We start from the raw sequence: 15,312 nt of genomic DNA, 5'->3' as shown, positions 1-15,312 counted from the left end.
CACTTTTTCATTTTTTTTCCCATTTTGACTAACATCTCTCTAATATCTTACTAGATATAATTAGTACTGATACAAAGTGTCCCCAAAAGTCTCCCTAAACTGGGGCAATGAACTCTTTTAAGCCAAATGTCTTTCAAAATGTTTTATACTTAGCTTATATATTATACTGAACACTTTACACTGATCAGGCATAACATTATGACCACTGAGAGGTGACATGAATAAGAATTTTGTCCTCAAAGTTGATGTGTTAGAATCAGGGCCAAATTGTGATGGCTAGACCACTGGATCAGAGCATTTCCAAAACTGCAGCTCTTGTGGGGTGTTCCTGGTCTGCAGTGGTCAGTATCTATCAAAAGTGGTCCAAGGAAGGAACAGTGCTGAATCGGTGACAGGGTCATGAGGGGCCAAGGCTCATTGATGCACGTGGGGAGTGAAGGCTGACCCGCGTGATCCGATCCAACAGACGAGCTACTGTTGTTAAAATTGCTGAAGATGTTAACGCTGGTTCTGATAGAAAGGGGTCAGAATACACAATGCAGGACGGGTCAAGGCTGTTTCGGCAGCAAAAGGGGGACCAACACAATATTAGGCAGGTGGTCATAATGTTATGCCTGAACATGGTGTACGTTTACAAGAAAGAAATGGCAGTCATGTAGATGTTTTGTAAATAAAGACACATTTATGTGGGGCATGCTGTAGTATGTTGAAAATAATTAGCATTATTATTGTGCCTGGTGTGAGACTGTCGAATATGTTTACAGGAGAGCTGAAGTTTATAATGAATCAGTGACCGTTAGTGATGGTGGCGGTGAGCATGTATCTGTCTGCATCTGTGCAGGTGAGGGTCACTATGGAGACTCCAGCAGCCAGAGTGGAGAAGATGGTGGACTCATATGAGAGGGGGTCACACACAGGAGCATTATCGTTCACGTTCTGAGCAGAAAATAGAGAGAGAGAAGGAAATGATGGTGTATAATTTACGTTTGGGTGTTTGGGTATTTGGGGGGGGGGGCTTCAAATGTTATAAAAGGCATCTTTTCTAAAAGAAAAGAAATTCTTTAGCATCTTTTTTCCTCACCTGCACTTGTATGGTGATGTCCGTCACACTTGTTCTCAGGTTGGTTCGGTCAACGTCCTGGTCAAAGTCCACAGCCTGAACCTTTACTGTGTGGAAATCCTTCTCCTCAAAGTCCAGCTCAGACCTCAAGTACAGCTGCCCTACACACACACACACACACACACACACGTACACAATCAACATAAGAGTCTTTTAGCATCTTGTGTATAATTGTGACTAATGGACTAATGGTATCATATCCCTGATCCACAATTTTTTTCTTCATTACTTTTTAAAACTTAAGTGGAAATTAAGTGTTTCTCAGAAACGTCCAGCATCTGCTGGCTCATGCACACCACCTGCTGGAGAAAATATCCCTCTCTATTTACTCTGAGAATTAAATGGTTCTTATTATAAAACTCTTAGCTAACTTATATTATATAGCTCTTATCTGGAGTTATATACACTGATCAGCCATAACATTATGACCACCTGCCTAATATTGTGTTGGTCCTTCTCTTGCTGCCAAAAGAGCCTGAAGGTGTGCTGTGGTATCTGGCACCAAGATTCTAGCAGCAGATCCTTTAAGTCCTGAATTAAGGGATACTTACAGGACTTTAAGGACACTTTTGATAGATACTGACCACTGCAGACCGGGAACACCCCACAAGAGCTGCAGTTTTGGAGATGCTCTGATCCAGTGGTCTAGCCATCACAATTTGTCCCTTTTGGTCAAACTCGCTCAAATCCTTACACTTGTCCATTTTTCCTGCTTCTAACACATCAACTTTGAGGACAAAATGTTCACTTGCTGCCTAATATATCCCACTAACAGGTGCCATGATGAGGAGATCATCAATCTTATTCACTTCACCTCTCAGTGGTCATAATGTTATGGTTGATCAGTGTATGTTCAATGTTAAGGTGTGAGTTGATATTAATTAGTTTGTATTTGTCTAGAGCACAGAACTGCCTCACTCTGAGCTAACACTAACAGAATACTTGAATAATTAGTATCTATGTACTTGAGTATAAACCCAGTCCCAGTGTCTCACCTCCTATGGGGTCTATAGAGAAAAGGGCGTGTCCCCCTGCAATGGAGAGCCTGATGGAGTGAAAAGGCCAGTCCTGATCCACAGCCTGCACCACAGCTACTACTGCCCTGTGTTGAGAATCCTCAGGTACCATCAGAACCAGTGGAGACACTACCCAGGGGTCGAACACGTTCACTGGAGTCACCGTGATCGGGACACGAACTTCAGCTACAAAAAGCAGATACGCATGAATATTTTTGGGTATGTTTTAATATTTCAGACCACATCTGAAGTCTGAAATATTTAAAGCTGCAGTATGTAACATTAGTAAGTCTTGCTCTCATGTATTAAGTGACTTGGATGTGTGGACGCTATACAGAAAAGTATTTTCATGTTAAATTACTCTAAAAGGGTTTAAAATAGCAGTTTACTCATGGTAGTGGGTGTGGTCTAACTGTAGTACTCATGCTAGTGGGTGTGGTCTAACTGTACTACTCAGGGTAGTGAGTGTGATCTAACTGTAGTACTCATGCTAGTGGGTGTGGTCTAACTGTACTACTCAGGGTAGTGAGTGTGATCTAACTGTAGTACTCATGGTAGTGGGTGTGGTCTAACGGTACTACTCAGGGTAGTGGGTGTGGTCTAACTGTACTACTCAGGGTAGTGAGTGTGATCTAACTGTAGTACTTATGGTAGTGGGTGTGGTCTAACTGTACTACTCAGGGTAGTGGGTGTGGTCTAACTGTACTACTCAGGGTAGTGAGTGTGATCTAACTGTAGTACTCATGGTAGTGGGTGTGGTCTAACTGTACTATTCAGGGCAGTGAGTGTGATCTAACTGTAGTACTCATGGTAGTGGGTGTGGTCTAACTGTAGTACTTATGGTAGTGGGTGTGATCTAACTGTAGTACTTATGGTAGTGGGTGTGGTCTAACTGTATTACTCAGGGTAGTGAGTGTGATCTAACTGTAGTACTTATGGTAGTGGGTGTGGTCTAACTGTACTACTCAGGGTAGTGAGTGTGATCTAACTGTAGTACTCATGGTAGTGGGTGTGGTCTAACTGTAGTACTTATGGTAGTGGGTGTGATCTAACTGTAGTACTTATGGTAGTGGGTGTGGTCTAACTGTACTACTCAGGGTAGTGAGTGTGATCTAACTGTAGTACTTATGGTAGTGGGTGTGGTCTAACTGTACTACTCAGGGTAGTGAGTGTGATCTAACTGTAGTACTCATGGTAGTGGGTGTGGTCTAACTAGTACTTATGGTAGTGGGTGTGGTCTAACTGTACTACTCAGGGTAGTGAGTGTGATCTAACTGTAGTACTTATGGTAGTGGGTGTGGTCTAACTGTACTACTCAGGGTAGTGAGTGTGATCTAACTGTAGTACTCATAGTACTGGGTGTGGTCTAACTGTACTACTCAGGGTAGTGAGTGTGATCTAACTGTAGTACTCATGGTAGTGGGTGTGGTCTAACTGTACTACTCAGGGTAGTGAGTGTGATCTAACTGTAGTACTCATGGTAGTGGGTGTGGTCTAACTGTACTACTCAGGGTAGTGAGTGTGATCTAACTGTAGTACTCATGGTAGTGGGTGTGGTCTAACTGTACTACTCAGGGTAGTGAGTGTGATCTAACTGTAGTACTCATGGTACTGGGTGTGGTCTAACTGTACTACTCAGGGTAGTGAGTGTGATCTAACTGTAGTACTCATGGTAGTGGGTGTGGTCTAACTGTACTACTCAGGGTAGTGAGTGTGATCTAACTGTAGTACTCATGGTAGTGGGTGTGGTCTAACTGTACTACTCAGGGTAGTGAGTGTGATCTAACTGTAGTACTCATGGTAGTGGGTGTGGTCTAACTGTACTACTCAGGGTAGTGAGTGTGATCTAACTGTAGTACTCATGGTAGTGGGTGTGGTCTAACTGTAGTACTTATGGTAGTGGGTGTGGTCTAACTGTAGTACTCATGGTAGTGGGTGTGGTCTAACTGTACTACTCAGGGTAGTGAGTGTGATCTAACTGTAGTACTCATGCTAGTGGGTGTGGTCTAACTGTACTACTCAGGGTAGTGAGTGTGATCTAACTGTAGTACTTATGGTAGTGGGTGTGGTCTAACTGTACTACTCAGGGTAGTGAGTGTGATCTAACTGTAGTAGTCATGGTAGTGGGTGTGGTCTAACTGTACTACTCAGGGTAGTGAGTGTGATCTAACTGTACTACTCAGGGTAGTGAGTGTGATCTAACTGTACTACTCAGGGTAGTGAGTGTGATCTAACTGTAGTACTTATGGTAGTGGGTGTGGTCTAACTGTAGTACTCAGGGTAGTGAGTGTGATCTAACTGTAGTACTCATGGTAGTGGGTGTGGTCTAACTGTGCTACTCAGGGTAGTGAGTGTGATCTAACTGTAGTACTTATGGTAGTGGGTTTGGTCTAACTGTAGTACTCATGGTAGTGGGTGTGGTCTAACTGTAGTACTCACGGTAGTGGGTCTGGTCTAACTGTAGTACTTATGGTAGTGGGTGTGGTCTAACTGTAGTACTCATGGTAGTGGGTCTGGTCTAACTGTAGTACTTATGGTAGTGGGTGTGGTCTAACTGTAGTACTCACGGTAGTGGGTCTGGTCTAACTGTAGTACTTATGGTAGTGGGTGTGGTCTAACTGTAGTACTCATGGTAGTGGGTCTGGTCTAACTGTAGTACTTATGGTAGTGGGTGTGGTCTAACTGTAGTACTCAAGGTAGCCCAAACCAACAGTTTTACACATACACCAGAAAAATGTGTCCACTCTAAATGACCTAAATGACCAATGGCAGTTGAGTACTGACTCGACAAAGCAGGACTCCAGGAGTCAGTAGCCATGACGCTCACTTCGTACTGGAAAGAATTGGCAGCAACCGCTTCATTGTCATAATCCAAGCTGCTGTTCACCTGGAAATGGTGTAAATGAGGTATATAATCAGGGCATAAAATCCTAGCTGTCCAGATAAGACACAAATCAACCGCATGACCGTGAGTGAGTGTGTGTTACCTGCAGCTGACCTTCCCACAGACGGAACCTGAGGTGCGAGACATCGCTCTGGATAAGTGTGAGAGAAATGTTGTGGTTGCTGACATCGATGTCCAGACACGTGATGGAGCCCAGACTGTGGCCCACCTCTGTGGTCTCGGGTAGTGTTAAACTGGAGAGATGTGTTCAAACACCGCTTCAGAAATTAACTTTCAGCATGCAGGATTTCCTGTTTTTATAAGCAAAAAGCCAATTTTCCCTGTAGTACAGTCCTTACATTTTAAAAACCTACATTCAAGGACATTTCGAGAACTTGTGTGAACCCTGACCCCGAATCACTGCAGTGAGTGGACGGTCCAGGAGACCTGCAAGTTCTTACATGATAACGGGTGGAGGGTGTTCATTCACGTCCAGGACATTTACAGTGACCGTAGCGGTTCCGCTGCGATCCTCCAGAACGCTGATGGCCCGAACCAAAAGGACCGTCTGTGTTAAGGTTCTGTCTGCCTCGAGATCCAGATTATATGCTGTTCTGATGACGCCGTCCTCTAGAAACAATTAACTCCTGATTAATACTGTGGAAAAAATTAATAATAATAATAATAACGCTGCCAATGCTAATACTACAATTATGTGAACGCATCATATTGAAAGATCAAGATCTGACATTTGTGAAGTCACAGATTTAGGTTGAACTTCTAGATGATGTGACTGACCTCAGTACCCTACTCTGAAGCAGAGCGTGGATTGTAGATGAGATGTTGGTAACGTGACACCACACTGACTCACCTAGCTCTATTTTGAACGATGGGTACGGTTTCACAAACATGTAAAACAGACACTCGGGGCGGCTCTCACGGTCGCGACCACGCCTCCTTCTCCTTGGTTCTCCAAAACGGAGACGTTCTGAACAGGAAGACTAGAAACCAACTGAACATTAATGATTTATTGTAGTGAAGAGAAACACAAGTGACCAAAAAAAAACTCACAGGAAGTCCAGGGTCTGAGTGTAAACCTTGAGAACTTTGATCCTCACCGTCCCGCTACAGTTAGACGCCTGTCTGTCTCTCACAACCACAGACAGAGAGAAGTCCTACAGAATGACAAACGTGTTTCTTTAGATACGTGTCTGTAACGTAAGGTGAATATGATAGACGTGTGCGGCTCAGCTCACTCGCGGTCCATTCTGGTAGTCGAAGGTTTGATTGGAGGTGATTCTCCCTCGTCCGTCAATCTGAAAATGTCCAACGGAGGAAACGGGAAGCACCTGAGTGATCTCAAACTACAAACAAATATGTGAAATGAAGAGAAGATTTCTCTCACATGACACAAGATAATGAACATAGCTTTGCTCCTCGTGGTAGCTTTACTGTGTCTAGGATACTTGCAGTGAAGGTGCCATTTTCATCTGGATCTCTAGCGAGCACCGTGTAGAGGAGCTCAGAGGGGGGAGCATCCTCAGGAACTCGTACCTCCACCCCTGAGGAAAGAAAAACAGTCCGATATGTAACAGGAAGTTATGAAATTGCTGTAAGACTGAGGTTTCTCTGGAATGATCATATATTTCCAGGATCATAACAGACAAAACCTCCACTGGGAGAACAGCACCTGGAAACTGGAGCCTCGCCTCGCACTCCGGCGGCTCGTTGACGTCGACGACTCGGACGTGAAAAGTCTTCTGGATGTAGCCGGAGGCGGAGTCGAAGCCCAGGCGCACACTGTAGAGTCTGACTCACTCATGATCTACAGAGCCGTTTAACACGATCTGTACCGGGGTACATAGATAGATGAGATCAAATCTTTATCGGCTTTGCTTTACTAAAAAAGGAACAGACAGAATTTAAGACCTCCAGATAATCAAAGCATCTTCTAATTCCTAAAGTCACCTCTGTGCACTAGTCAGAGTTGCAGAGATCCATTTCAGTGAAGGAGGTGTGTGCCCTGGTGTTAGTGATGGAGGCTCCTCACTCTGGTCTTGTAAGTCCTTTAATCGTCAGCCGCTGAGCTTCTGCCCATGAGGAAAGGATTATAATGCATTTATAACACAAACCTGAGCTGTGAAGCTGTCGGAGACATTGGTGGGGTTGATGATGGGGGTTTCGAACACTGTAGCGTGTAGAGCCACAGAGAGGATGTGAAGCTCAGGGTCTGGGGTGGAGTTGTGAATGTGAAAGTGTGCTATCACTGATCTAGGAACAGTGCTCTCCAACACCTCCACCCATTCCGGCAGGTCAACAAAGCCTGGAGCTGACCACAGGAAACCTCCATGTAATCACCGAAAGTTCTTCTTAATGTTACAATCGAAATTTTAAATTAGATCACGCTCCTCACCTTGTGGTGTGGATACAGATGATGATGTATGTGGTGTCTGTGAACCTGTAAATATACAAAATAATCATATAGACCATTGTGATTAAATTACATAACACACATTACATAATGTTTCCCAGACTTTCAGCATTTAAAACCCCAAGCGTGCTGATTATAATATTAAGCCACGCCCATAAACCAGTTCTCTCATCCAATCAGTGACTCCAGCTCATTCTTTAGCGATTCTTTAAACAAACGAATGTTAATATAACTTTCAATATTTGATCTGATTTTTCCGGAACTTTAAATAAAAAAAATAATGGAGTTATTTTTATGTTAATTAAGGAAGTTAAAAAATGCGGTGCACATTATTACTTTTTCATTTCTGCTGTCTTTACAGTAAAAACTTACGGCTTGTTGTAGCAACACAGGGAACTGGACATCACATGGCAATATAAATGTACAGCAGTCAATGACGTCACTGTTCACTTTCCTGAGCTGATCGTTCACTCTGTCACCAACTGCACAGTTACTCAACAACTAGAGCCAACTACAACAAATATATCATCATCTTTTCATTTAAATAATTCTATTTTGGCTTATCTCACAAATCCCATTACAATTTACAATGATTTAGAAAATTAAAGAAACTGTTCATTTATTTTTTATTTATCTATTTATTTACAAATATCTACTGATTATTCTAGTATTTTTATATTATTTTAGAGACAATCTGATAACAAATAAAGATTTATATATATATATAATGATCAGAATATCTAATATAAACTCACCAACAAAAACAGAGCTCAGTTGTAAAGTTGTTAAAATAAGAAAAGTCTCCATTTTCATCATCTGACTACCCAGCAGACCCTTCCTTACACCTCTGGTCTGAATTCTGTGCTGTGTTGTAGCCACGCTGGACTTTCAGCTTCTCTGATATTGTAAAAAAAACTGTATTTTTTTTTTCGGCTGTTCTGAGAGCAGGTCAGTCCACTTCAACAGGACTCTTCAGTCTGACCTGAGTAAAGCTGACTGATCCTGGATCAGATCCTGGAGTGATTATCTGCTCCCAGGTGCACTATGGCTCCATGGTTGCTGTTTGATTAAGACCTGGGATATGGAATGAGGCACGAGGGCAGGGCAGTTAGTGGTGTAGTTATGGTTTATGGGTCTTAACATGGTGCCTAGTGTGAAGAATTCATGTTTATATTGAGGAAATGTAACATTTAAATAGAACATTTATATTCATTTTATATTGAAGATTTACATTCAGATTTAACATTTAAATTTGAAATGGAAATTTAGATGACACATTTAAGTAAATAAGATTAAACATACATACATACATACATACATACATACATACATAAATAAATAAATAAATAAATGTTTAATAGACAGTCACATTATTTATTGAACCTGGTACTAAAATACTTAAGAGAAGCTACGTATTAACGAAATGTAAAATATAAAAATAGCAGTCTTAATTTATGCCCCATGGAAAACGACAAAACCTACATTTTTTTAAATAACAACAAAAAAAACCCTAGGTTTTGTTTAAGTTTGTCTGATGCAGTAACCAACACAGCCACCAGATGGCGCTCGTGGCCAAATCGTTTTCATTCACTTACAGCTTAAACGTCAATATGCCACTGGTTGCAATTTTTTCCTAAAAAAAATAGACACATCCATATTATTCCTGGTATTTTCCTATAATCTATTATCTTAATCTGTAATCTTAAGCTGTTAAAAAATGTAAAATCCAGACAAAAATGTTCTGTTCATGTAATGTCCATGAGCTTTAAAATACTCTCCATTCACTTTGACAGGTAACAAAAGCTACCACCTTTTTTCATTCGAGTTTTCACCTTTTTACATTCACTTTCTAAGAGTGTAAAGATGAACAGCATGTATGTGACTTTAAGTTTGAGTTTAAACTGTTCACTCATTGGAGGAAAATGTATCAGCAGTTATCACCGAGTTAATTTATTAACTTAATTAGCTTATTAAGCGTTAATTACATGTTAATAAGCATACTTTTAAAGAGTTCTTTACTTTTGTGAGCATTTACACTTCAATTACACAATTACAATAATACCCAAATAATACCATAACAATACCCTAATAATACTCTAACAATACACTGATAATACGCTGCTGTTACTCTGGTATTTTATTGTAAATGCACATTTCTGAGGTCAGTGCATTTAATCCACCTCATTACTTCATTGTAATAAACTCTAAGTGACCAGGAGGTAGACACTCCACCAGTGTCTGGTCATTTAGTTTTACTGATATGAAGCTAAACATGTTTAATAGCCAGGAAAGTTAATATATTCTGGTATGTACCTGGCTCATTGGGTTTGATTTACATTTGATTTTGATGTTGATTTCATCTTCAGATTTGAGATCATTGAGGTCTCTTGCTATCATCACACTTATTCTGAATGTTTCCTTAACATCAGGTCGTTTGCAGCACTTTAGTACTTTTACATCTGAACTCTAGAACCTTGTTCCATCTGAACTCTAGAACCTTGTTCCATCTGAACTCTAGAACCTTGTTTCACTGAGTTATGTTTGGTTTTTTTTTTTTACTGAACTGAACGTTTAGTCCAGGGAATTTTCTCACCGAGTTGATTCACAATAACTAATTACTGATTTAAATGTACTTTCCACCCCAAACCCTGAAGTTCAGCCTCGGGATGATTTCCATGAGTTATTTTTGTTTCCTTTTTTGCGCGACATGGCGGGTTACAGAGTTCCTCATGATTCTGAGACAAAAAATTAAAAAGAAAAAAGAAGGCGGGACAGCGGGGGGGGGGTCGATCGGATTTCACCCGCGCGTTCTGATTGGTCGGTGTCTCAACCCCGGCGTCTGATTGGCTGTCTCCGGAACAAGGCACGCGCTCAAACTTGACGTTCGCTGCTGCCACGAGCCCATTCCCCAAAGAGCTGAGATCAGATCAACATCTGGAGTTTATACGCGGTTTATATTCATATTTCTATACAAATTTTTAATACTTTTTCATCCAGTTTTTTTGCCTCTACTGCGCGACTGGAGGTTACTGAATGCAGTCAGCTTAATCTAGGACTTTTCTTTGGAACGTATCTCTGAAGAGACTGAATTTATTTCTAAGACATGGTAAGCATTCATCACTTTATTTATTGATTTAGTTATTTATTTATCTATTTATTTAAGGTCACTCAAATAAACAGTGGGTTAACTCACAGCTGCAGAAAGTGCATCTGATCCCATACAGATGTGCAGAAAGACGCATTTCACTGACCTTTTTCTCTGTTGCATGCTCTGATTTTTTGATGAAATTTTCCTTGTGCTAAAGTTTTGAACTGGACAGTTTTTAACATTTGATACGCTGCACCCAGATGTGGAGATCAGGCCATTTTCCTTGCATGCATTAGAAGTAAAACTGTAATTATTACAGTTCATAAACAACCTTCATAAATCCACTTTTGAGTGACTGCTTAATATATATGTATGATGATATATGTATAAGCATGATATATATATATTATATATATATATATAATCATTTGCTAGCAACATGTTCTGGACCAGATTTTGATGTTCACATGTTTCCTAAGTTCTATGGGGTTTTTTTTGTTTTTTGATCCCAAAGTATTTTTTTTCTTTTTTTGGGAGGAGGTCCAAGGTTATCAGTCCTTGCATCAGTAGAAGTGTGTGACCTGTACAACAGTGAGATATTATTCACAAAGAATCTAGAGATCTGGAGATAAGCGACCTTCCTGGATGGTTTTCAGAGGCGATGTGATCTGCAGCAGCTTAGTCTGAACGTGATCATTTGACATAGTGAGTGTTTGTTTGTTGTTCTGTGTAGAACTTTAGATTTTAGGAATCAGTTTCTTCAAACAAGTTGATCTTTCTGCAGCGATAATGAACGAGTGAACCTTAAAGAAGCAGATTGGTGAAGGATCAGATGTGCACACTGCTCCTGGTTCCTCGAATGCACTTAATAAATTCAGGAGGTTTAGTTCAGTGCTCCTGTAGTTTTCCAAACTCTGATAAGCAACGGATGAGCCGAAATGTTTTTGTGTAAAAATCTGGACGTATTTGTGCGTCCACTTCTCCAGAAATGCGTAGCTGATTTGCAGATGTTGTTTATGTTTATTGTTGGAATGAGTATATAAAGATTTACGCAAGGTTTTATCGATAAGAAATGTAAATAGTGAAGACTCTTGAAGTTCATTTTCAAGCAAGCTTTGATAAACCGTCATACTCATTTCGCAAACATGGACACATCGTCCCGCCCTCTGGTTTACATTGGATGAAAGGCAGATTAAGTTTTTGGGCAGTGCTCGCAGTCCAGATTTAAAGACTATCCCATCTGGAAGACAGCATCAAGACAGCAGCTCTTCCTGCTCACTGGAAAAGACTTCTGTGTAAGTTACTAGAAATGCTTTTGACTTAAACTGTAACTCTTAGGTTATTGTCATGGTGGGAAAATAATTAGTTATTGGCGCATGGTGAAGGACAGGGCTTCTGAGGTGAATCTCTAAACAGCTTCGTTCTCCCGGGCTGCAGCCCAGCTGATGATGAGTATGTTCAGATGCATGTTGGATTTTTTTCCCATACTTGGACAGATGTGTCCAGGGTCTGTGATTAATCACGATGGACGATTGAGAAGGCAGTGGGTGATCATCGACCAATCAGAGCACGAACATCGAAGTCAGACTTGGAGTTATCTTCAAGTCAGGATCTGGCGAGAGTTCAAGGTTGATGTGAGTCATAGCTGGTGCTGGGAAGGGATCTGTTCCGATCTGTTCTCCAGCACAGTTTTCAGATAATCACAAATCATCTGCCTGGACGAGTCTCGGTTTATACAGTGTTTTGGTTGCTCAGATGTGATCAGGTGGGTAATGAGGATATAACACTGATTTGTGGTCAGGGCGTGTGAGTCGGCATGGTGAGTAGCTCGGGTTAATCGATCAGGTGCGGCCGGCGAAGTTTCCTCTAACGGATTTCTACACGTTCACGTCCACATGTTTATTTTATTTTTTTATTGTGCAGAAGGGTGTAGCAGTCTGGATTAAAAGCGATGACGAGTTGGTGACTGTTGTTGTGTTGTTCTCAGTATGAATAGCGCAGGGTGCAGCTCTTACAGTCTGATCCCTTCATGTCTGAGCCTGTCCACACATCCAAGTGTGTAAAAACCAACACTACCTGGCAGAGGAAGAAAAACACACACTCGCATAACCGTCAAGTGTTTGGGTTTGTTCTGGTGCGCTGACACTGCTAGATGATCTGATGTTCTGCAGTGAGGCTGGAGTAAGTAAACGTTAGTCAGGAATGGGTTCAGGAGCCTTCTGCAGTCACAGATTGTGTAAATCGCACAGCTTTTCAGTATTTGGGGTTACGATACAGCAGCATAGGAACTTTTTCTTAAAAAGAAAACAGCTTTCTCTATCCCAGAGCACTGCAGTGTGACTCGTGGGAGTGCAAAATACATCCTGCAAAACGGTTGATGAAAAACAGCATTCCATTTCATCCTTTATTAGAAAAATCATCCTGATTGTTTCCACCATTACAAAAGATTTTAATTGTTCCAGAAGAATCGCAGCCCAGCATCACCGCCATCGTGGTGCCATGATGTTATTCTTTTTTCAGAGTGCAGTGTTTTAACTCCAGGTTTCTTCTCTCTGTCCCGCAGTTGTGTGTCCAGGACTCGGGTGGATGTCTCCGTGAGCATGTGCGCTGTATGATGCGTTCGCTGCAGGACCTGAAACAGCTACACCAGACCTGCGCCATGCCCATCTCCTCTGGCCCCTGCAAGGTGCTGATTGGACGTCGTGAGCGGCGAGCTCGGCTCCGAGTCAGTGACGCCAGCGACACCAGCAGCTCCGACTCGGCCTGTCAGCTGTCCTGCCCCCTGGAGGATGAGAACAGCAGTGCGGCCAGCAGCCTTGAATTTGACTCGGGTTACTCGGAGGCATCGTGGCCTGACGAGGGACCTGTGGTGCTGCGCAGATTCAGGAAAGTGCGCGCCGCATCGGTCGATTTTGATCTAGAACCGAGCCCCCGTCCCAAAATACGTCCCAAATCCACGTCGGACGCCTGTCTGGAGAAGTGGACATCGTTCGAGGTGCCGAGCGAACCGGAAGACTGGACGGCGGCGCTGCTGACACAAGGGCGCAACCGCCACCCGCTTGTTCTTGGGGATAACAGCTTTGCTGATCTCATTCAGAACTGGATGGATTTGCCAGAGTGTCCGTCGGAACCGACAGAACCGAAGCCGAGTGCAAGCAAGCGGCTAGCCAAGGACTTTCTGGTCAACGTGAGGCGGAGGATAGCGAGGATTTCACAGAACTTAGACGGACAGAAAAAGCTGGTCACGGACTCGTCTCGCTCGAACAGAGCGGCCACGGCAACCAAACGCCTCTCGTGTCCCATCGACGTTCCGCGGAAAGTTCCATTTTTCCACAAATCCCACATGGACCTCCAGGAACTCGATACGGACTTTCACCGTTTCACGGCGCTCATGAAGACCGGCAGCAGACAGCCGATCATCTGTAACGATATCATTGGGTACATTTGAGTGACCGAGCGGACTCTCTGACTGAACGGACTCTGATCTTTACGGACACGTCGCTTTTACACCAAACAGCTGTATTATTATTGCCATGTTGCTAATGGTCAAGCTAATAATAATATTAATGCTCACGCTATAGTAACATTATAATAAAAACCATCTTGTAAATTTCATCTTTCTCTGCTTATTTCAACACAATCACCAGTGTAAATAAAATGACCGAAATCTGGACGCTGTGCACGCTAGTAATGTTTCCAATTTTAATTGTTTATTTTAACATGAAAATGCAGAATTTACAGTCATGAAGCACAGATCATAAACATGATATTATGAAGCCAAACGATTTTAATCATTCTTTTAATACATTATAGTATATTTCTCTCACACCTTCACACACATGGCTGGAAATCTGAAGCTGTATCACATGAGTAGGAATCAAATCTTATAAAAATCAACAGTTTTGTCTTGTAGGGGATTGATGCTGATAAAGAACTCACTGGATTTAAAAAAGGGTTTAATTTTCAGGGTTTCTTATTCGAAGCAAATCTGTTAATGACAAACAAATCTGAGATCTGTAAATGCATTCAATTTAAAAAAATTGGACAAATGTATACCCCCCCAAACTATCCCTTTAATGCACAGCTCTTAATAATAAAGCCTCAAGTGGCCCAACATTAAAAATGTTAGACTGCATCTACAAAAAAAAAAAAAATAACGAGTCCATCCATTCAACATCCTGCACTTATCCGTTTCTCGTCGTTCTGAAAATTAATTGATGTCTCTGAAGGAGGTTTAGAGAGATGTGTAATGGTTTTTCAGACAAAAGCAGTATTCAGACAGACGCTTTAATACTTCTCCATTTCTATTCATCTAAAATCTCCTCCCTTAGTCCTAACAGGAGATCAGGGTTTTACTAACCCAAGCGGAAGAGTTTCTGCAGGAAGGAGAAGACTGGAAAGCGATTTGTTGCAGGGAAATAAAGCGAGTCGTGTTTGTAGGTGGAAAAGCCATGTCTCAGTGACGTTTATCTCAGTGATGTTTGTCTCAGTGATTTTAATCTCATTGACATTTATCTCACTGATGTTTGCTATATTGATTTTTCAGCGATCTTTGTCTCAGTTATGCTTGTTTCAGTTATTTTTATCTCAGTGATTTTTATCTCAGCGATGTTTATCTAAGCAATTTTTGTCTCAGCAGTGTTTATCTCAGCGATGTTCTCCTCCAGTTCCTCGCCTTATTAAGCGCCGCTTTGCTGGTACGCCACATCTGAAACCCATCCATTAACACGCTGTTGTTTTTCTACGGCTCAGTTTCAGCTCAGACTCATCGAG

The 15,312-nt window shown here is 41.8% G+C and overlaps 2 protein-coding genes across 6 annotated transcripts; one reads left to right on the top strand and one right to left on the bottom strand.

Annotated features, from left to right (window-relative positions):
- Positions 1 to 786: 786 nt before the first annotated feature.
- Positions 787 to 9,848, bottom strand: LOC131342856 (cadherin-related family member 4-like). Its single transcript, XM_058374100.1, has 12 exons — positions 9,788 to 9,848; positions 7,153 to 7,349; positions 6,686 to 6,845; positions 6,473 to 6,582; positions 6,277 to 6,384; positions 5,892 to 6,021; positions 5,482 to 5,650; positions 5,124 to 5,274; positions 4,921 to 5,023; positions 2,116 to 2,322; positions 1,082 to 1,221; positions 787 to 936 (listed from the first exon to the last, which is right to left on the bottom strand). Exons 1-12 carry the CDS (start codon positions 9,846 to 9,848, stop codon positions 787 to 789), a joined length of 1,686 nt encoding a protein of 561 aa, XP_058230083.1.
- Positions 9,849 to 10,340: 492 nt separating this feature from the next.
- Positions 10,341 to 14,152, top strand: inka1a (inka box actin regulator 1a). 5 transcript variants are annotated; one of them, XM_058374180.1, is made up of 2 exons: positions 10,341 to 10,557; positions 13,103 to 14,152. In XM_058374180.1, exons 1-2 carry the CDS (start codon positions 10,555 to 10,557, stop codon positions 13,985 to 13,987), a joined length of 888 nt encoding a protein of 295 aa, XP_058230163.1. In that variant the 5' UTR covers positions 10,341 to 10,554; the 3' UTR covers positions 13,988 to 14,152. The 5 variants fall into 5 exon arrangements, with proteins under 5 accessions (XP_058230163.1, XP_058230166.1, XP_058230164.1 ...); XM_058374183.1 differs by lacking the exon at positions 10,341 to 10,557 and adding an exon at positions 11,092 to 11,244; XM_058374181.1 differs by lacking the exon at positions 10,341 to 10,557 and adding an exon at positions 11,353 to 11,834.
- The last annotated feature ends 1,160 nt before the right edge of the window (positions 14,153 to 15,312 follow it).

This window comes from Hemibagrus wyckioides, linkage group LG21 (genome assembly GCF_019097595.1).
Source record: "Hemibagrus wyckioides isolate EC202008001 linkage group LG21, SWU_Hwy_1.0, whole genome shotgun sequence".
NCBI lineage: Eukaryota > Metazoa > Chordata > Actinopteri > Siluriformes > Bagridae > Hemibagrus > Hemibagrus wyckioides.
This window is presented reverse-complemented; position numbering and strand designations above follow the sequence as displayed.